The 22,350-nt window shown below is 42.4% G+C and overlaps 3 protein-coding genes across 4 annotated transcripts in view; all 3 read right to left on the bottom strand.

Moving 5' to 3' along the window:
* Nucleotides 1-1,785: 1,785 nt before the first annotated feature.
* On the bottom strand, nucleotides 1,786-7,364 carry fcer1g (Fc epsilon receptor IgFc epsilon receptor Ig). The gene is made up of 5 exons (XM_004080054.5): nucleotides 7,183-7,364; nucleotides 3,528-3,619; nucleotides 2,608-2,649; nucleotides 2,381-2,404; nucleotides 1,786-2,314 (listed from the first exon to the last, which is right to left on the bottom strand). The coding sequence occupies exons 1-5, from the start codon at nucleotides 7,247-7,249 to the stop codon at nucleotides 2,261-2,263; spliced, it is 279 nt and encodes a 92-aa protein (XP_004080102.1). The 5' UTR covers nucleotides 7,250-7,364; the 3' UTR covers nucleotides 1,786-2,260.
* Nucleotides 7,365-7,559: 195 nt separating this feature from the next.
* On the bottom strand, nucleotides 7,560-17,361 carry ndufs2 (NADH:ubiquinone oxidoreductase core subunit S2). Its single transcript, XM_004080055.5, has 14 exons — nucleotides 17,205-17,361; nucleotides 14,799-14,902; nucleotides 14,508-14,698; nucleotides 13,017-13,137; nucleotides 12,532-12,644; nucleotides 12,201-12,275; nucleotides 11,881-11,958; nucleotides 10,150-10,235; nucleotides 9,949-10,068; nucleotides 9,560-9,689; nucleotides 8,210-8,305; nucleotides 8,018-8,101; nucleotides 7,796-7,853; nucleotides 7,560-7,717 (listed from the first exon to the last, which is right to left on the bottom strand). Exons 1-14 carry the CDS (start codon nucleotides 17,309-17,311, stop codon nucleotides 7,680-7,682), a joined length of 1,401 nt encoding a protein of 466 aa, XP_004080103.1. The 5' UTR covers nucleotides 17,312-17,361; the 3' UTR covers nucleotides 7,560-7,679.
* Nucleotides 17,362-19,345: 1,984 nt separating this feature from the next.
* The window catches only part of kirrel1a (kirre like nephrin family adhesion molecule 1a), a 39,959-nt gene continuing 36,954 nt past the window's right edge, over nucleotides 19,346-22,350 (bottom strand). For both annotated transcript variants that reach the window (XM_011487770.4, XM_004080056.5), the window contains exon 15: nucleotides 19,346-21,507. In XM_011487770.4, coding sequence (XP_011486072.1) covers nucleotides 20,845-21,507 — 663 coding nt within the window. In that variant the 3' untranslated portion in view covers nucleotides 19,346-20,844. The remainder of the gene's footprint in view (nucleotides 21,508-22,350) is intronic.

The raw sequence follows: 22,350 nt of genomic DNA, 5'->3' as shown, positions 1-22,350 counted from the left end.
CCGGGAGAGGTTCTGCTCCAAAACACCTGAAAAGACTTTGCCTGTCTTTCTTTTTTTTCATGTTTTCTCTGTTTTTCCACATCATTTGACTTTTTCTGAATGAAAATGAAACAGATCTGTGAGTTGGGGAACTTCCAAGCTGCTTCTGATCAGCAGCATTTGAGTGTTGTGGATTCCTCCAGGCCTTTAATCTGCCTCTGCTGCCCCCCTGTGGTGTACGGGAGGCTCTGCTCTGCAAAGCCACCCACGGTTCTGACGCGTTTGAGACCCAAACAGTTAAAAAATGGGGTTTTAAAATGTTCTAGTACCGTTTTTGTACAGAAAATAAAGCTGAAAATCACGTTTCTGAGTATTTCTGTATTCAAATCATGGTAACCAGGAGCAGACGGAAAAAGGCGGTTGGATAAAGCTTTGAGTGACGCAGACTGAAGGCCACAGGTTCCCTCCTCTGCTCCATTCTGATGAACCACTTGACCAGATCCATGGACATCTTCATATTTTTGTTGCAGCTGTAAATTCCGTGTCACATAGCCGCTACGTACATTTAGTGCACATAACACGGATGTAAGCTGGTCATAGCTGAATCTACGTGGAAAAAGTGAGAAAAGTTTTCATCTTTATGTGAAATGTTCACAGATGTATCAGGAATGAACCACGTTAAAACCACAGAAGAAGTAGGAATAAACACGCTAAGAACACGTAAACCAACGTAGAACATGAACCGTGTGATTATTGTGATGTTTATCTGTAATTCATTAGTGATTCATGCATCAATGATGTCATCTGAACGTGATCTGTGCGCCGTATACGTGATCTAAAAGTTACACATCAGTGATTCATGCATGAAAAGTCTGTTAGACAAACGTGGAACGCTCCTGGAAAGACACACATTAGTGGAGGAACCTCACAAAATTCACACACAATTGTGTAAGATTTATATAATAATTATACATAAACTACAGTAGGTAAAATACACATAAACTGTATAATTCTCAATCGACCAAAAATTCTGAACATTTCTAAACTGAATTCACGTAAAGACCCGTCGGCTGAAACCCTCAGCGGACATCTGAGCACATCGACGAACGCAAGAAACACGTATGAATGACGTAGATCACGCATGGATCACGGAAGACCGACATTTCATACGTGGAAAATTTGCGTAGTGGCTGTGTGACTCGACTTTCAGGTTGGGGGTGAGAGGGGCTGTAAGCTAGTGGGAGTGAGTGTAAACAGATGGACCATTGGGAAATGGGGGCGGGCTTACTTACCGACAGTCCCGCCCACAACTCAGAGGTGGATTTCTCATGAACTCCTGCCGCTCCGCAGAAACGATGTTCAAGAAACCGACACAGCTTTATTCATTTAGGCTTAAATGTCGTAATTATGATCAAAGACCGCTGGGATGCTTTGAAAATTGATTAAAAGACGATCAGAGCGGGACTTCAGGTAAAAGGAAGACGCCCCCCCCCCCCCCCCCCCCCTCCACAATGCGTTTCTCATTTGACAGTTATTGAAATATCAGAACACTGATTATCACACAAACACACGAGGCAAAATCTAGATTTTTGTGTTGATTCTTAAAAAATATGAGCAAATAGCATAATTTAAATCCATTATACCAAAAATTAAAGACCTACGGATGCAGAAGTTATTTGTTAATATTCTGCAAATAGTTTTTATGGCAAATTTTTTAAAAAAGAAAAGAAAAAAATTAAAAGAAATTTGAAAAACAGACTTTGAAGGAGAAACCATTACAGAAGCAAATTTAGAACAAAACCTAAAGAATGTTGGAAATGTTTATTTAGAAACTGAAATGATACATTTAAAAAAAAAACACAATAAAATCCGATTTGACAAACTTATGGAGCAAAATAACTGTTTCCCTGGAGGTTTGCATCTACTTTAACGGTTTCATGAACACATGTATTTACAGAGGAATGTAAAGGGAATCCTGATCCCCTTTGCTTTGGCAGTTTCTCTGGACTCTTTCTTTCCATTTGCCGAATGAATTTTTCTTCCTTTGAGGGATAAATTACAGAAATCTTCCTGCGTGTTTGCTTTTATTTGTGGGTTTGTGCTTCAGAGCTCTAAATACGTTGTTTTTGCTTGTAAATAAAGGCTTCTGGAGCATCAGATGTTTGTCAGAGGGAAGCTGCACGAGTGTGAAGTAAAATGGTCGCTAAAAGCAGAGTGGTTAATGAGGTTATTAAAGACAGAACAAAACAAAAAAAAGTGGACTTCCTTCCTTCCTGCAGCGTCACTTCTTCATGCCGATGGTCTCATACGTGTCTGTGGCGTGAGGAGTCAGGCCCTGAACACAGACGGAGAGTTTCAGCGTTCGTCCCCACGCCGCATTACCGCTGCTGCGTGGACTTACCGTGTAGATGCCCTCCTCCACGTTCTGACGGGACAAAGCGGGAAAAAAAAAACAACGTTAGACGGAACCCCAGAAGGACGAAAGAGCTCAAAATGACCGTGGAGTCAGAAACTGCTGAGACTGGCGTCTTTTTTCATTTGCCCTCTGAGGTCACATCTAACCGCCAACATCGTTTCCCCCTGCAGACTCTGACTCCCACAGGTTTAACTGCACACTCTGGTAGATACCTGGCCGCCTTTAGCTCCTTTAGCCTCTCTGGCGCTCATAATCTGCACAAGGAAAACAAAACAGGAGAAGTTTATTACAGACGCAAGGTCACAAAAAACACTAAACAAAGACTTGAGGATACAGTCAGCCCATGAAATGAAGGGGTTGGGTTTATAAAATGCTTTAGTTTTTCAAATTTTCATGCAATCTTTTTGTTCAACCCATGGAATAAAAGCTGAAAGTCTGCACTTCAATGGCATCTGAGTTATTTTAGTTAAAATTCACTGTGGTAATGTACAGAAACTAAATTAGAAAGAATGCGTCTCTGTCCAAATATTCATGGTCCTGACTGTAAAAATAAAACCTATAAGTATAAAAACAATCAAATAACCAAGTGTCATAAAGTGAAACTACTGCTGACTAAAAAATGAAAAAGTTTTAAAAAAGGTGACCGTACCAAAACCTCCAAATAGGGGGGTGCTCTCTAAAAGTGCTGTACCTGGCGTTGGTGAGAGTTCAGAGGATTTTGTTATTTGAAATGTAGAAATAGAAATAGAAAAAAGTTCACTCTGAACCTCTTGATGCCGGATTTTATTTCCAGCTTTGAGAAGAAGAGAAAATATTTTTTTATGTTTTTGCTTCCAAGTGGATGGAAAAAGGGTTTGATGCATATCTGCATCAATAGGTGTTTTTAACAAGCTTCAGACTAACATTAAAGTTTCTACACAGAATCTAGAGAAAATGAAACATTTACAACCAAATTATGGGATATAAAATATAAAAGACACAACATTTAACTGTCAAGTCTTCCAAAAGGATGTCTGATGAATGAAATCATCTTTTTCATTCATTCTCTGTTTCTGCAGGATCAGTCAGCTGAACCTGCGTCACCATCCTTTGCCCTCGTCGTTAAATGCTGATGGAAATGCGCCGAACAGACCTTGATCCGGCAGTACAGCGCAGTCAGGATGATGCCGTACAAGAACAGGATGCCGTCCAGCACGTAGCAGATCTCCGGCTCGGAGAGCGCGTCTGAGGACACACAGGTGAGCGTTGAATGTAAAGACTTCCTGTAGCATTCCAAACAACTAACTACAGTTGTTGTGTTGGGATTTTTCCGAGCGTCATTTGTAGAAGTGATCATCTCAGCAGAAAAGAAAGGAGGTATTTCCCTCCCCATGTAACCAGGGCGACCCCATTCTGAGGGGGCAGACACCCCCAGAGCCATTCGGAGCAGAGAAATTGTACTCGGCTCCAGGCGTCTGTTTTCTTTAATGTCCTGTGTTTACAGAATTATCTTTTTGACTCTTTCAGGAGCTCGAAAAGCGGATGCGGTCAGTTCAAACTTCACTCCTTCTTTCTTTGGCCTCCTGCTGAGGTTCCTCCTCTGCTTTTCCTCATCGTTCACACAGAAAGCTTCACATCAAACTCAGAAGAACCACCCGTCCGCCCCTGAAGGTGTTGTTCTGTAGCTATTTTTTTTTAATGCTTTTTATTTAAGTGAGAGAACTAAGAAAATACACTGAAAAGATAAACCTGATAAACAAAGACCAAAAGACAACCAATACAAACGCAAGAAAGAAAGGGACAAAAACAAGTGTGTGAGAGCGAATGACGGCGAGAGAGAGAGGATTCTGTCCTATTACATACTGACAATCATGCATTATGATTATTATATATATATATCTAGGGATACATTAGTAAAGATTCATAAAGATGGGCTATAGAAATATATATAACTATACAGTCATTATATTCTTGATACAGCTATAAAGGCCTTACAGTCTAATTGAAAACGAGTATTATTTCAATCCCGGTATAGATGTCTAATTCTACGGATATTTAAAAAGTTCTGTAGCTCTTTCTACTCATCTCCTGATGTTCACATCTTGAATTTGACCTCCACCTGTTGACCGGTTGGATTTTATAGCGTGAAACCTTCTCTGGCGCGGGGCTTCACTGCAACTGTGTGCGAATGACGATGCGTTTAGTGTCCTCTACAAAACTGCCCTATAAGGAAATGCGGCTGAGATGGTGAGGCATCAACAGGCGTTGCATCAATGAAACAGTTCGGCTCTGAGAAACGGCGTCTGACTTCCTGAAAACGACGAGACTAAAGACAGAAATACTCAGAAATGTCATTTCAGGCCTAATTCTTTCGAAATAAACGTCACAGAAACATATGAGCATGGGATCGGATCTTTGGCGGCCTTCAGCACCTCAACTTTGGAGCGTGTGGGCATTGTTAACTGAGAGAAACCCCGGAATCAAACCAGCAACCTTTCGAGCAGCAAATACTGAACTCCACAAATAAAATGAACAGAAACCTTTTCATTTATTCATCGAGAATCTGTTGTCATGATCGCTGACGTTCGTCTTCTTAAGCCGCTGTGTTCCTTTCGGGGTCGTGGGGTCACGAGGCCGCCAGAGCTCGACCTGGCTACTGTCGGGCGAAGGCGATGATCTTTTTAAAATAAGACACGCTATAAAATGCTATTCCAGTCAGCATTCAAATAGTAAACCCCTTAAAAAACTCCTTAAACTATGGAGTTTGAAGATCCCTTAAAGGCGTTTGCCGCTGCGATATCTGACAACCGACATCAAAAGGAAAATATGAAACCAAGTAACATTACTTAGTACTTTTGCCCCTTTTGGGGGCTACCAGGGCAGGTTCCCAGTCTGTCGCCGAGGGGCATCTTAGAGCACCCAATCAACCCATGAAGCATGTTTTTGGATGGAAGCTGGAAAACCCACGCGTGTGAGTGGAGAACATACATGTTCTGTTCAGGCCCCCCCCAGCCGGGACTTGAACCATGGGCCTTCTTACTGTGCTAACCACTGCACCCCTGAAAGGACAATAAAGCAAACCAAAAAAAAGCCTTTTTTCCTTCTTTGTGGGACGCTGGTTGAAGAATTTAAAGTAAAAAAAAAGAAAAAAAGCAGAAAGGAAGAAGCTGTTACCAGCCAGAAGAGGTTGATGCTAAAGCAGATGTGAGATATTTCTATAAATAGCTGTTGCACAATGTGGCAGAAATATCTCCAGAATCTGAAGCTCCAGTTAGTTCACGGCAGAAAGCTGCATGAGGAAGCAGATACGTCTGATCGAAGACCCGCTTGTCCTCCTAAACGTCCGCTTGAACGGATTCCGTTCGATCCCAGAGCTTCCTCCACGACGGATCCTCAGGTCCGAAGGGGGATCGGCGATTCTTTGACTAGGGCAGCTCGCGCTCACGGGTCCGGACGCCAGACGGCCTCTTTGGGCGAGGCAGCGGCGGGAAAACCCCCAAAGGATGGGAACCGCAGGCCGAAGAACGGCCTCCGAGACATTCGGGGTCAAATCCAGAGTCTGATCACGCCAACAAGGAGTCACAGCGGGCTTCATGGAAGAGAAAAGCCCCCGATTTAACCCACGTGCTGTCTTGTGGGGTCCAGATGACCCCATCCCAACGTTAACGTGCCTCCTAGGCACGTTAACGTTGGGATGGGGTCATCTGGACCCCACAAGACAGTGCACTGAACCAATCTTCACTGGTGTCCATGACATCCTCTCCACCTTTGTCATGTTACGAATAACACGTCAGTGTAAGGGTGGGGTCAGTTTGACCCCCACAAGATAGCACCAGGGATGACGAGAGAGGATGAACTTTAGCAGGTTTCAGTAGTTTCTGTTCGACCAGTCAAAATAAATTAGTGGCCAACATTTATTGATTAGCCCCATCGTCTGTTTGGAGGCCGATTTCCGCTTCAGTCGTGTTTTTTTTTTTCTTTCCTCTCACCAACAAAAACAAGTTTTCTGTTTAAAGCATAAAAAGAAAATGACATCAGCTCTCCAGGAAACACGCCGGGCAGCTCACATCTTTTCAAATTCTTCCCTTTTTTTTTTTTTACATTTTCAGGTCAGAACTGTCAAGGCGAGTCGACCAGCAGTGACTCTTTCTTTCCACGGCCTTTTCCTTCCCACTTTCTTCACTTTATTTAAGGAAACGAATCACTTCTCTAAAAATGTTGAATCACATGACGGTCTCACTTTAGCTGCTCTTTTACTGGACACTTTTGCCGTTTTCTTTGAGATTTCCTGATCACATTTGGAAAAATATTTCATTTTTGAAAAAAAAATGAAATATTTTTTGTAACATTTAACAAAAACCTTTAAATGTACACACATATATATACTATTTAGGAGTATAATGTACCTCAAAGTTCAAACTGTCTTTGTTATCTCACCCCTAACCGTTGCCTTTTGGACCTTTTTTCCGCTTATAAAAGCTTTTTTTTTTCTTTCTTTAAGACTGAAATTGAAATGAAGCGTTGCTGTTCTGTAAAGAATAAAGTACAGGATGTTTCAAAGAGAAGTCTGTGGTGTCATTTCTATACGAACAGCTGAAGTGGCCACAGGATTCGCCATCGGGGTTAAGTTCTCTTTTCACAGGAACTGTGATGTGGCGGCCTGCTTTCTGCCGCCGGTCGTCCGCTCTGACGAGGTTCCGTTCGCCGGCGCTCGGCTGTAAGGGTGAAGGTTTGAATCTAGCGGACGCCAGATCCACCGGATGCCTTTGAAGTGGTTTTTAGGAAGGAAAAGAAAAAGAGAAGCTCACCAGCTCTCCCAAAGCTCATCCCCAGAAGAACGGCCCCCAGGAGCGGGTTCCTGCCCCACGCGGCCATGGCAGATGAGGCTCGGCTCGAGTATCGGGCTCCTGCAGTCGACGGCAAAGCTCGGCAGCTCGTCTGCGCTCTGAGGTGGGTGTTGCATACTTCACAGCTCAGAGGGGAAGTTGTGGTCTGAGCTTGAAGTCCAGATCTCACGATACCCCCCCCCCCCCCCCTTCTAAAACACAATCTGAGGGAAGACGCACCGCGGACGCCTTTTATCTTCTGACATCATTTAAAAACAAAAAAAGAGCTTTACTACGTTTTATGACACCATAAAGAATGGAAACGCTTCAGGACGGCAGCAGTGAGGAGAGCTGAAGGCTTTGCAGAGATAAAACATTTATTGGGTTTGTACACGACGAGCGCGGAAAGCCTCACAGAGAACAGGAAGCGCTGGTCTGGAGATGTGTGAAAACAGCGCTTCTTCATTAGCAGCACAACGCTAACGGTCAACCTCGCCAAACACGATGTCCTGGGTGCCTGCGGAGACGTAAACATGGCGGTAAAAACAGGAACAAGCACACCATCACCCTCACTCGCCCTCCCTCCCTCCCTCACCTATAATGGCCACCACATCTGCCAACATGTGTCCTTTGGCCATTTTGTCCAGACCGGCCTGCAAGACAAAAAAACACGCCGCGTGAAGATCCAGATCACGCCAAAGACGTTTCACTGCATTGATGTGAGGGGAGGGGGGGCCAACAGGAAGCAGGCAGATGGTCCAAGAAAATAATGCCTGTAATGAGCTGTTTGTTTCAGAGTCAAGTCTTAAACGCGCACCAGGTGAGCAAATCCGGGGGCTTTGATCTTGCAGCGGTAGGGCCTGCTAGAGCCGTCAGAGACCAGGTAAACCCCGAACTCCCCCTGCAGAAAGACAAATCCCCCCCCGGCTGAGCACACAGCAACAAACGCAGAGATGTGCCAACGAAACGTCACCAGAGTAAACCCAAAACGCCGTTTTGACGGCCTCACCTTGGGGGCCTCCACGGCCGTGTACGTGGCCCCCGGAGGGACCTGGTAGCCCTCCGTGTACAGTTTGAAGTGGTGGATGAGAGACTCCATCGACGTCTGGAGGACGAGAAGAAAAAGAGGTTTGAACGTCTGAATTATTGAATTAAACTCTAATTGTACCACGGTCCGGGTGAATCCTCCATTCTGATTGGCTGCTGGGTGTGCATTAAAAAGTGATATGCCACAGGATAACCGTACAATGAAAAAGAAGTTCCGGTCACCTAGCTTAAATGTTTTGTGTCACTGCACCGGCTTCTTTAAAACAACATCTTTAGCTTCATCATCTGGACAAAAACAAGCGGTAAGAGGAGAACTTTCTCTCCAACTGATCCTTTATTCACGATCAGCATAAATATATCGCTTTAAATTGCCGACTCTTGACAGCAGCTGTGGTGCAGCGCCTTGTCACGGTAACGTGACAAGGCGCCGCACGTAACAAAATTGTCTGCTTTTTGTGAAAAAAATTATCCAAATCAGAAAAAAAACAAGAAATAAAAACTGGTTAATCTTTATTCCCTTTTGTAAGTGGCCATGGTATAGGCAGGTTAATGGTAGACGAAGTGTGCATTATCACTTCTTAACGCACTTTGCAAAAGCAACTGTCAGTTCGGGCTTCCAAGGCGTAGGTTAAAAAGCGATAATGCACACTTCGTCGGCCATTAACCCTTACGTGCTAATCCACGGCTAAAGAAGTTCTGGTCATGCATGTTCTATATCACTGCACTATATATAGATATATATGTATATTTGGGGGGGGGGGGGGGGGTATGGGTTTTGGTTTCTGGGATGTGTTTTCCAGTTTCTCTTCCTTTATTCTAGTATCTTCCTCCATTTCTTGCTGCTTAACTCATTCCACAATTTTTCCACTATTTTAATCATTCTTCTATTCAAAAGTTCAGCTCTTTCAGCTTTTTCCAGCTATGACTTTTGGTTTTTATCAAATCCTTGAACTTTTCAAAATATTCCAGGATTTCTGCCTCCATTGAAATACATTGGGAATCCTTGGTGCAGAAGCTCGCTGGTTCGATACCCGGCGCTTGTGCACTGCTGTTTTCACGTTATTTATGGGCAACTTTAATCATTTCTTTATTATTTTTTGCACCAATTATTCCCCTTTAAGTTTCATTTTCATTCAGCGGTACAGCATTTAACCTGCATTTTCTTCTGGACATGCAGCTCTTTCTAGCCGTCATGGTGGTCTTTAACATCTAACCGTGGTTTTACATTTCAGGGTTGCCGTAGAATTAGGACAAACTTCTCATAAATTTTGCACTGGGTGAAGCGTTGAGCCTCAGGATGACGGATACTCGCCTTCATCTCAGACCTCTTAGGCGGGGCCACTTTGGCATCATCCACCTTTATCTCCCCCTCTGGCATCTTGTTGAGCGCCTCGTGCATTATTCTCAGAGACTGCCTCATCTCCTCCACGCGGCACAGGTATCTGGGTCGCACAAACACAGGAAGACGAGCCAAACTTCAGCTTTCACACCATGTTAACGTTACAAAACCCCACCAGAGACCACAAACGTTGACCGATCGAGCTGAGTGGGAGTGGGGGCGGACGCTCTCTGCAAGAGGCGCTGGGGACACGTGGTTTTGAGGTACTCAGAGGAACCAGACCGCATGCAAACAAAGATTTTTTTAAAAGAAAAGCCCTCCCAAAGGCCAAACAACAGAAAGGGACAGAAAATCGCACTCGCCTGTCGTAGCAGTCTCCGTTGCTTCCAATAGGAACGTCAAATTCCACTTCATCGTACTTGTCATAGGGCTGGGACTTCCTCAGGTCCCACTTGATTCCCGACCCTCGCAGCATCACGCCACTGAAAAATGGAAGACAGCAGGAGAAAGGTCAGAGGTTCAGCTCTAGAACTCATATTTTCAAGCTCCGCCCACAGGCCGACCTGAAGCCGTAGTTCAGGGCCTCCTCTGCGGTGACCACTCCAATTCCCACTGTCCGATTCTTCCAAATGCGATTGTTGGTTAACATCTGCAAAAGATTGGTTCAGGAGAAAGAGGATTCATCTCGTTCTATCCACCATGTTTAAATGACAGACATGTACGGAGTCACTTCTGTGCCATTATTTCAAGAGCGTAAAACATACATTTTGTGTGTTCAAAAATATAATTTGCACTTGAAACAGGAAGAAGATGCACCTCAAACTCAAAATTATGTGCAAACAAAATGTTACTCTTGAAACTTAAAATAGGTGCAAAATTGTTTTTTAACTTTAAGTGAAAAATTACAACAGAGTTTTAGGGCCAGTTTACACATTTCTTTTCTAAATTACGACTTTTGAGTCGTAAATTTACGAGAAAAAAAGTCATAACTGTTAACTTACGAGATTTTAAGTCGTAAATTTACGAGAAAAAGGAACAACTGTTACATTTCGAGTTTTTAAGTCGTAAATTTACGTGATAAAAAAGCCATAAATGTTACGTTACGAAATTTTAGGTCGTAAATTTACGAGGGGGAAAAATGGCGTAAATTTCTGAGAAAAAAAGTCATAACTGTTAAATTACGGTATGAGATTTAAATTCGTAAATTCTCGAGAAAAAAAACTTGTTAATTTAAGACTTAAAATCTCGTACATTTAAGAGGAAAAAAGTCACAATGTTACATTACAAGATTTAAAGTCGTAAATTAACGAGAAAAAAGTCATAGCTGGTACATTAAGAGATTTTAAGCAGTAAATTTACGAGAGAAAAAGTCATAACCGTTACATTAAGAGATTTAAGGTCCTAAATTTATGAGAAAAAAGTCATAACTGTTCAATAACAGTAAGAGATTTTAATTCGTAAATTTTACATAAAAAATATTGTAAACTTACCAGTTTTTTTTTGTACATTTACGACTTTAAATCTCTTAATGTAACAGTTATGACTTTTTCTCTCGTAAATTTACTACTTAAAATTTTGTAATGTAACTGTTACTAACCCTGCGCCAGCTTCTTTAAACAACCTTTATCTTCATCATCTGCACAAAAACAAGCGGTAAGAGGACAACTTTCTCTCTGAACTGATGCTTTATTCACGATCAGCATAGATATATCGCTTTATATCGCTGAATCTTGACAGCAGTGGTGGTGCGGCGCCTTGTACGTGTACGTGCCTTGTCACGGTAACGTGACAAGGCACGTAACACGTAACAAATTGTCTGGTTTTTGTGTAAAAAACCAATCCAAATCGGAAAAAAACAAAAATTTAAAAACTGGTTAATATTTATTTCTTTTGTAAGTGGCCATGGTATAAGCGGGTTAATGGTAGACGAAGTGTGCATGATCACTTTCAGCGCACTTTGCAAAAGCAGCAAATGCTTCCACGGCGTGCGTTAAAAAGTGATACTACACATTCTTCAGCCATTGACCCTTACATAATGCACAGTGTTAATCCACGCCTAAAGAAGAGATTTTATTTGGTAAATTCATGATATAAAATCTCGTAAATTTACGAGTTTTCTTTTTGTAAATTTACTACTTTAAATCTCGTAATTTTCTTTTTTCTTTCTGTGGCCCTAAAACTCAGTTGTACCAAATAATTTTTGGAGCGCATAGAATTTTTTTTACGCTCAGTGAATTTTGGGCTTGAAATAATGGCACATAAATCCCTCCATAGAACACGCTTCCCGTGCGTACCTCCTCCACTTCGTCAATGCGTATGGAGAAATTCTTGCACCACTCGTAGATGTCGTCCATCAGACCGAGGGGCATGTCCTGGAACACGACAGAAGCGTCTTAGTTTCAACCTAGGAATGTGGTCAGGCATCACAGACTGAACCCTGACATTTTTTTTAACCCGTTTACTCAATGATTTCTGTTTGAGTGACAGCATGATTTAATTAGTGCTAAAAGTTCATTTGATGCCAAACCACTTAGTAAAATGGGAGTTCGATTCACTTTAAATAAACCTGGACAGGTTCGGCTGCGCTTCAGACTGAAAAGCAGACTTCTGGTACCTGATGAACTCCTCCGGGCCGGACGTATGCGGCGTGCATTCTGGCTCCTGACACCCGCTCGTAGAACTCAAACATCTAGCAGGAAACCAGAAGAAAACCTCAAACGTCTCGTTTCAGATTACAGCGAGGCAGTTAGGCATCCCCAAACTTTGAACAGCTAAAAATGCATTCAATTCTGGACAAGCAATTGTCTAAATACACTACACCAAGATTTCCTGCAGAACAGGAACAGATTTCCACAAAAAAAAAAAACTCATGAAGGCAATAATAATGCACTAAGCGAGGGATGAACTGAAAAACCTTTTCACACTAATAAGACCCCGGAGCTGACCTTCTCCCTCTCCTCAAACATCCAGAAGAAGGGCGTCATGGCGCCGATGTCCAGGGCGTGTGTGGTGACGGCCATGATGTGATTCAGGATGCGGGTCAACTCTCCGTACAGAACTATCAACAGAACCAGGTTTAAGCTTTTTACCCACAAAACAAACCACATATACTATATCTTAACACATCCTTTTTGTTAAAAAACAACATTTTTTTGTTGTTTAAAAACTGAAATGAATAATTAATAATAAATGGAATGTTCCAATTAATCAAGAAAAGATCATTTGAATAATAAATCACGTGAATATATAAAAAAAAAAAGATTCTCAATTCTAATTGTTTGGGGATTTTGTGCATAAAAACTGAAGGGATGAAAATATAACTAGTAACTAATCGTTACAGGAACATTTGGTTTGGGTGAGACAGGAGTACAAAAAGGAGTAAGAAAGTTCTGATGTCTGTAAGGAAACGTGTGGCGAGGGGGCGGAGCACCTCTAATCCACTGGGCCCGGGGCGGAGCTTGGATGTTGAGCAGCTTCTCCACAGCCAGAGAGTACGCCTGCTCGTTGCACATCATGGAAACGTAGTCCAGCCGGTCGAAGTAGGGCAGAGCCTTGAAAAAAACAACACAAAAAAACCACGTCAAACTTTAAAATACCAAGTTTTTATTTCCCTTTTATTCCAAAAGGCAGCGAGGTAGACTGCCAGTTACCATGGCTACATGTTAGCTAACTTCTTCCTGTGTTGTTATTCTCTCTTCATTAACCTGTTTTGGACGGCCATGGCCCGCTTTTTTTTTTTTTTTTTACATGAAGTGTGTGATGGCGTGCCTGCTCCCCCTTCTTGGACCCTTTCCCACCCTTTCTGGGTCATGAGGCGGTCCGCGGGCGCAGCGTTCACTCGATGGTCATCGGTTGGTAACAACAAAATGACCGCAGATTACAGGAGAGAAGCTGAGGAGACGATGATGGTCGGTCCTCTTCATCCTCCTCATCATTGTCCTCTGCATGACACCATGGGCGAACAGAGCAGCGCATTGGGTCGGAGGCTTCAACACCTCCCTGCAGGAAGGAGCGCCTCTGCAGATCGTTCTTCCGTTCAGCTACGAGACTCTACAGCGCCTCACAGACGCCGGACAATCCATGTCAATGATTTTTTGAGTGAATTTTTAGATAGATTGATCGATCTTTACTGTCAATGTCATACGAACAATGAAATTAAAAGTCTCTTGTGGTCAGTGCAACATTCATCCATTTAAAAAAATGTAAACTTACTACTGAAATAATAAATAATACTACATAAAAAGTGCTTCAAAATGTGTTAAAATTGTTAAAAACCGGAGAAATAATAGTAACAAAAATAAAGATATTTTTAGTGTTAATGAAAGTCTATATCTGCTGCTGTTTTTAATGGAGCTATGCTAAGAAGATCATTTCTCCTTTGTGAGATTCTACTCTACTCTATTCTACATTTTATCCATTTAATTAAACAATTTCTAAACAGCTTAAAGTTTGGACTCATGAATTCAGTCAAATTCAAAATCAACAATAGATTTGAGAACTTTTCCTCAAATGAAAGTTTTCATAAAAGCTATAAATGGTTAACAATAATTTCATAAATCAGTCCATTCATGTGTTTAACATAAAACATTGAGACTTCACGCACGACGTGAGCCTCTTCTGTCTCAACGTGCTTCCTCTCACCACTAACGTTGTTGTTGACTTCCTCTCAGTTTAAGCTCCATCAATTAAAACAAAGAAGCCTCCAAAAGATTCCTCTGCAGGGTTCAGCTTCACCTTTGTGTTTGTCTGTGAAAAACGGCGTCCTCGGAGAAACAGCAGCATCTCCCAGACGGCTGACAGGAAGGAGAATCAGCGAGAGGGTGGGCCCTCACTTCTAATCTCCAAACCTGTTTCTCACACCGCTCCGCTTTTCATCCCCCTGTGGGGGGTTTTCGCTGTGGGGTAGGTGAGGCCTGCGTACCTGCAGGTAGGTCTTGTACTCGATGAGCTTCTCGGTGCCGCGGTGGAGCAGGCCGATGTGCGGGTCGCATTTTTTGACGGACTCTCCGCTGAGCTCCATCACCAGTCGCAGCACGCCGTGAGCGGCCGGATGCTGCGGCCCAAAGTTGATGGTGAGGTTGGACACGTCCTTCTCAGCAGGAGGATCTTTGTCTGAAGGTGAAACAAACACAAAGGGGTTTACAAGAAAACAAGGATTTCTGCTCCCGCATTTAAACCCGAGGATAGCTCTTTAAGGGGCGGGGGTGCGTACCATTCCAGGGGGGTGGGACCCATTTCTCGTTAACAGCAGTGGGGTACATGACGGCCCCCGCATACTGCTCCATCCATTCCACGTCTGGCTGCCATTGTTTCTGCCTACAAGACAGAGAACAGGGATTGTGAATAGGAGGCTTTAGTTTGGTAGTGTAGAGTGGAAATATGACCACTTATGCCAGAGACTTTTTAATGACACAGTCATTGATCTCTAATTATATCACTTCACTTGCCCCCAAAAAAATTGATCCGTCATTTTTTTCTAATGAAAAATAATCTGCATATGTTTGACTTTGATACTTGATCTGCATTTGCTATGAAGATTTCTGAAACAGCGTTATGTCTATTTATTCATAATAATTAAGGTAATTTATCTTTGTCATGTGATTTATTGATACTTAAGGATTATTAATGACCTAAAACTGTGTTGGTAAGGCATAGATATCTGATAACCGCTGCTCTTTCTAGCCAGGTCAAGACAGGTGTGCCACAGGGTTCGCTTGTAGGACTCATTTTGTTCTCCGTTCATATCAACCACCCCAAATGCATCATATCATCTTTATGCCGACGACACTGTTGTTTATTGTTGCTCTCCATCAATCTCACAAGCTTTTGAGTTTTTACAGTCTGCTTTTAGTTTTGTTAAATCTCGTCTGCAGTCACTAAAAACCGTCTTAAATGCAGATAAAGTAAAAGTGATGGTATCTTCAGACAAACAAGAATTACTGGAAGACACTCGGGTTCTAAAAACCGAGATAAGTACAAGTACCTTGGTTTTATGCTTGATAAAGAGCTCTCTTTCAAACTGCATGTTGCCTCTTTGATACATAAAAACTAAAAGTGAAGTTTGGGTTTAATTTCAGAAATAAATTCTGCTTTTCAGCCATCTCTGATAATGGTACATGCCGTACTATACCACTTCTATAACGGTTTTCTAGCTTCCTCGAGGTCCAAAGCGCTTTACAGTCACAAGCCCAATTCCCTATTCACACACTGGTGGCGGCTCCGCTGCCGAACACCGGCGCAGACCTTCCGGCAGAGGCAAGGTGGGGTTCGATGTCTCGCCCAAGGACACTTCGAAACATGGTCTCAAGAGTGCCTCGTCCACCAGTCTTCAATCATCGAGTACCGTGCATCACTGAGGTTCGTGACCGGTTCTAGTCGCCTCACTCATCACTGAGCTGAATGTCAGAGCTGAGAGGCCCTCTCTGAGCATGTAGAGGCATACACACTGAATGCCTCATGTATAAGGCGCTTCTTGGTTTGGTTTCCTCTCATCTCTGTTCTTCAAAGAAACACCATTCATCGCGCCTTGTGCTCTTACGATGTCTTTCATTGGTATGTTCCTCGTGTAAGGATCAACTCTATCCAAACTGAACTGAAATGGTCTGAGCTCGTTTCCTTTACTTTTTTTTTGTTCCACCCAGTGTGGCAGAGAAAAAGAGTGTTTTTAATTGAACTTTGTGACTGATAACTAGTGCACCTTGTAACCCCTAAACTTTAATATTCTCGCTTAAAACCATTGCACCTTCTGTCTTACGGTCTACATTTATTGCAAGTTGCTTTGCTGCACTGTAACTTTAAATTGTACTGACGTTAAGATCATTGTTTTGTTTTGTAACTATATTTATGCGACGTGGGCTGCTTGATCTCAGTGGGTTTTATCTGATCACATAAAGGTCAAAGAAAAATACATGAAAGTGTACGACTGTTATGACGTTGAACAGATCTACGTGCACCAGACTGCTGATCACCAAACCAGTTTACAATATAAAAACGTGCGCCGTAAATCAGTGTTTCTCCACCTCTGCTGCCATTGGCTGATCTTATTGGATAGATGATAGAAAAGGATAGAAAACAGGATAGAAAAGATACAGCCCTCACAAAAAATCCAATCAGTCTTCCCTTTTTATTGTAAATGAACCTTCAACGAATAAAATTTAAAGATTACAAATCATGTTCTAGCCTTCACCTTGAGCAGTTCTGTGCGCACAGGGTGAACAATAACGGGTGCGGTTCTCCACCACTTAAGAAAATATTATAACTAGCATAACTAAATACAGGTGATTAGGATAATCAATGCCTGGAGTTTTCATGATACATTGGATGATGATGATCCACCCTGCTGCTGCACTACAGGTCACCAGACAGCCGGTAAAGCCTCGATTCTGACCAATATTGGACACCATCGATCTCTTATTCACCCCATTCGGCAACAAACGCTGACCAAAAGGAAGCAGCAGCAAAATATCAATATTATAAAACACTCGTAACGTAAGCCACTGTCTGGTCTGGTGTCGTGCTAACGTCGTTAGCCGGACAAAACAGAGTTACGATGACCTAAAACTTGGACAGCGGAGAAAATTAAAAGTCCTCTTTTATTTTCTTGTTTTGGTCATCATACCTGCTCTGCAGCAGCGTGCAGCCGGGGCTCAGCACGTTACTGTTAAGTGCTAGTTTTGCTGAAGGACGTCCGAGCCTGCTAAGCGACCTCAGCACCGCCGCCGCCATCTTGGTTCTTAGACAACAACCGCTGTCACGCTTGTGACGTCATTCACATCGGTCTTGTGGAAGGTCTGGGAGGCACGCGGCTGCCCCCTTCCGGGACGTTTGTGAATGAGCGGGAAAAGCAACAACAACAAAAAACGAAATTTGTCAATTCGTGGAAGCGCCTCGCAATGTTTTATTTAAAATACTGGTAAATTCTATTTGTGAGGCTATAGTTACTTGCTATATTTATACTTACGTTTACTTACTAAAAAAACATCAGATATTCTGCTTTTTGCTAAGGATCTTGAACACTGCTTTTCAAAAACACTGAAGACATTTTTTTTCTGGCTTCTAATTAAATGTGGGCTTTTTGTTTGACCGATTTTGTAACCTATGTTTATTTTAACTTAATCTATTTTAATTATTGTTTTATCCTGTTTTTGACCAGTATTGTTTTCCTGAGACATATGGTACACATATAAACCTTGTTTATTTGTATGATCATCAAATTATTTCATTGTGGTTACACAACGTTTTGATTCGATTTGACTTACAACAATATTTTTTGTCAGCTAATCTCAAATGGTCATCAAAAAGTCATTTTTGTTATCATTTAAAAATGTTGATGTAACTTATCATTTTTAAATGAAACAGGAAGTTTTTATAATAAATGTAAACATTTTTACATTAAAATCATTGAACAAAAAGTCATTTTTATGTCTTGAAAGCACAAGAATAAATGCATAGATTTAGGTAAAAGTTAAGACTGATTTAAAGAAACAAGTTTTTAAATCCAATGTTAAAATAAATATCCTAACAAAATTGTGATCTTGTCTGAATCTGTGAGAACTTTTCTTTAATCCTAGTGTAGAATTTCCAACTCTACCTGACAGAAGCACTTCCCTCTCCATTCTCATTCCATCTTTATCCCTAAACCTTAATGCATTTCTTGAAACATTCACCCACTTCATGTCTCTACTAGGCACGGACACGTATAAGATATCTAAGTCATGTCTATTTCAAGGTTTACAGCCACATATATTTATTATGTATTTGATACATATCGATTCATAGAGGTCTATAGACTTTCCCACAGCTAATCGTGTCATTGTCCCATCATGCTTTGTGCTTTGTAAAGTCATTTGGGTAGTTTCTTCCGACTGGGCTCAGGATGACTGTCAGATAATTAATATACATCAATTGTAGATGTCTACTGAACACATCAGACAATTCTATTTTGTTACTCTACTAGAAGTCTACCAATAGTGTTCTGCGTATGCATCTAATCTTTTGGTTTTGGTCAGGAATAAACTAACCCAAATGGCTCCTTCAGATAGCAACAGAAGCAGGGTGCAGTACACCGGTGACTTGTTTAGGGTCTAACTCGCCTTTGCCTGACAGTACCTAGTTTGGAACCAGCAACCCTGTGGCCCCAAAAGAGATTCAGTGTGTTCTGACAATGAATAGATTTAAATGGATGTAAATTTGCAGCGTTTATTTTATAACTGGTAAATGTTTTAAAAAGTTCTTTACTAGAAATCTAAAAATATCCCAAGTTTAGATGTCTACGGATAGATGTGTAGGAGACCTCTATATGCACCTTACATCTATTGTACTTTCTTAACAGCATGCTGCTGACAACGTTTGCACCCTCCAAATGACTGTTTACATAAACTCCCATATATAAATCACTAAGTGACTTTGTTACACCTCACTTTTAACTTTATACTGTAAAACTCTATAGTCATTGTTCTGTTTTATGTTGTAAATATCCTTGTGCTGCTGACCTCTTGGCCAAGTCACCCTTGAAAATAGATCCTGATCTCAATAGGTTCACCTAGTTAAACACATGCAAAGAAATCCAGAACACTATTGTTGGACCTCTAATAGATCGAAAAAATAGAGTTGTCAGAGATGTCCAGTAGACACCTACAGTACATGTATATTCGGTATCTAATAGACATCCAATGTCTAGTGGGCTTTAATTAACAGAATAAAAGTAGTTTTAATCTGAACCAGGACCTTAGAGTTGACATAACATCCATCACAACAAAGTGCATTTTATAAAAAACAGTGCTTTTATTAATGTAATACTGTGGAAAAATAATTACATACCATTTTTAAAAAATATTGAAGATAATGAAATAAAAAAATGAGAGTTTGATAACGTTTGTTGTACATCTTATGAACAGTTTGTCTCTGCTACGAACAGTACGATAAGATAAACATTTTCTAAATTCAAAGACACAATAATACAGGGTACAGTCCTACCAGAGGTATAAAAGTACTGGAACAGGATCGTGAGAGAAATACACTGAAACGCACAAACGTACTGCACACGTGCATCCCAGAGTCACGCAGCGTGACGCCTTCCCCTCCATTCATTCACACTTCTATACAAACACACTGTACAAATCCATGTGGACACCCACACCCCCCCACCCAGCATCTCACTCTCCCTCTCACACACTCACACACTGTCCATCGTGTGGAAAAGTCTTCACCAAACCTCTGCGTACGCAATCTCCTCTGGCCGTTTCGAAAGACAGACGATGAGAAATGATTCTAACTGGAAATGTATGACATGTCCCCTCCCCCCAATAAGGCCTCTCCCATCTGTTTTCTCTGTCTGTAAGAACCAGGCTTTCAGTTTTGGACAAAAAGGCCTCCAAAGTGGACTCGAGCCCCTTCCCCAGCCTGGTGTGTAAAACAACACCCGCCAATAGGAAGGAGCTTGGTCTGAACAAGTGAGGTCTACGGTGAAGAACAACATGGCGACTTGGCACAAGCACTTCCCGGATTGAGGCTCCGCTGTTGGCACACTCCCCTTCTCCCGCTCAAACGTTTGGTCCGTACGTACGTTACACGTGTAATGTTACAAAATAGAATACAAAGCTCTAGTCTGTTGTGCAAATAAACAGAAGACATAACAGGGATATAGATGTCCAAACATTAACGAATGCTGTGGATGTGAGGAAGCCTCTCCGCTCCACTCAGTCCAAAGGAGGCAACTGTACACATGGTTACTCATGATGTGCTTAATGATTCACTCAGTAAGACAACCAGCTAAAAGAAAACTAGAAAAAATGTTGGCCAGAAGGATTTGACCGGCTGAGGTTTATCTTCTAATCAGCGTGTTCCATGTTCAGGTTCAGACTCTCTTGTCGGTGAACAAAAGGCTAAGGCCTCCACAGCTCTGGGATGTCTCATCTTCAGGCCTACCCCCCTCTTTCCCAGTCTTGATTGTGACTTGCGTTGTCTGCTCTTTCAGAGCGTAGACGTTCAAACACATGGGGAGTAAGGGAATTCCACCCAGGCTGGAATTTCCCTTCCCCGTCTCTCCAAAACTCCCCTGTTCCTCTGCTTTGCTTCTGAGTTTCTCAAGCGCTCCCTGTCTCATGGATTTTCCGTCTCTGTGCATGAATGTGTGTGGGATGGATTTTCTGTGTGTTCTGCTGCGTTTGTGTCCGGCGTGGACTTGTGATTTCGTGTGTTTTTAAGCTATTTATAAGACCCCCCCCTGCTCAGCGGAGACGGCGAGCTGCGTCTCTGTCTCACACGTGAGTCTGCATTCTTTGCGTATGTCGACTGTGGGAGTATTCAGAGTGCTGCGAGGTGTAGGAGAAGCGAGTGGAGCTGCCGTATTTTCCAAGTCCGGTGTCCGATCCGCTGGGAGCTGGGCCCCCTGGGCTGACCCCAACTCCAGGGCTGCTGACCCCAGATCCCACTCCATACATCTCATAGGAGGGGCCGGCCTCCAGAGGAGCCAGGCTGGACGGTGCAAAGCCCATGCGGTAGGTCTGGTAGTGCGACGGGTATCCATAGTCATAAGCCAGTTGGGAGGTGGAGTCCAGGAGGCTGCAGTCCGCTGGGAAGTCGCTGGCTGTGGAAGCAGGATTGGCAGCTGGGGGCTGTTGTGTTTGCCCGCCGCGGGTGAAAGTGTTGAACTGGGCGTAGCTGATGTGCGACAGTCTGGACGATGGCCTGGGGTCATAGCAAGCCTGTGGGCGCCCCGGGGACGTGAGCGGACCAGGGGCCCCGGGGGTTCCTCCACTGGCAGTGGCTCCAGAGCCACCAGTGCTGCTGCTGATTGACGCCGCGCCCCCTGGTGTCCCTCCAGGGGAGCGATAGTCAGAGTAGTGCATGGTGGGGCGGGAGGCAGGGTGGATTTCGTCATGGGTGGAGGCCCGCACGTTGTAGTATCCATTGGTCGGGTCCTAATGAGAAAAACACAATCAAATGTAAAAATGAAGATGAAATCTGCATTGAATGACTGTTTATCCCAGACCAGTTAGGAAGATGTTACTTCCTTGATTATTGTACTTTGAATTCCAGATTGGAGGCAGTTTAAAAGCAAAAGTGGCCATTTTCTCAAATGTCCTCTAAGTGGCTTTTTACACAAGACACTCTTTCCTTTGTAAATGGCCCACTCCAATGAAAATGGTGTTTTTAAACATTTTCTTGTATACAGAGCATGTCTTCTTTAAAGTTCCACTGTCATGTGATTTATTGATATTAGGGATTATTAACGACCTAAAACTGTGTTGGTAAGGCAAAAACACCAACCGCCTTCTGATCATTCTGATGATGCCATTTTTAGGCTAAATCTAAAAATGATTATATAAATCTTAAGTGTTTCTTGCATTCGTCATTTGTCAACATTTGTCGAGGGTTTCATTCTTTCCATGAATGCAGTTTTAAGCTGTTCTAAATTTTGGGGAATTACGCAGTTCATGATTATTTTACGTAGTTTATACGCAATTATTACGTAAATGTGATACAATTCTGCCTAATTTTTGGCGAGATCCATCCACTAATGTGTGTCTTTCCACGTTTGTCTAACAGACTTTTCATGCATGAACCACTGATGTGTAACTTTTAGATCACGTATACGGTGCACAGATCACATTCAAGTGACGTAATTAATGCATGAATCACTAATGAATTACAGAGAAACATCACAATAATCACACTCATGTTGTAGGTTGGTTTACATGTTCTTTGCGTGTTTATTCCTACGTCTGTGGTTTTAACCGGATTGAATCCTGATACGTCTGTGA

The sequence above is a fragment of the Oryzias latipes genome, chromosome 18, assembly GCF_053564925.1.
Source record: "Oryzias latipes strain Hd-rR chromosome 18, Olatipes_Hd-rR_3.1".
Taxonomy (NCBI): domain Eukaryota; kingdom Metazoa; phylum Chordata; class Actinopteri; order Beloniformes; family Adrianichthyidae; genus Oryzias; species Oryzias latipes.
This window is presented reverse-complemented; position numbering and strand designations above follow the sequence as displayed.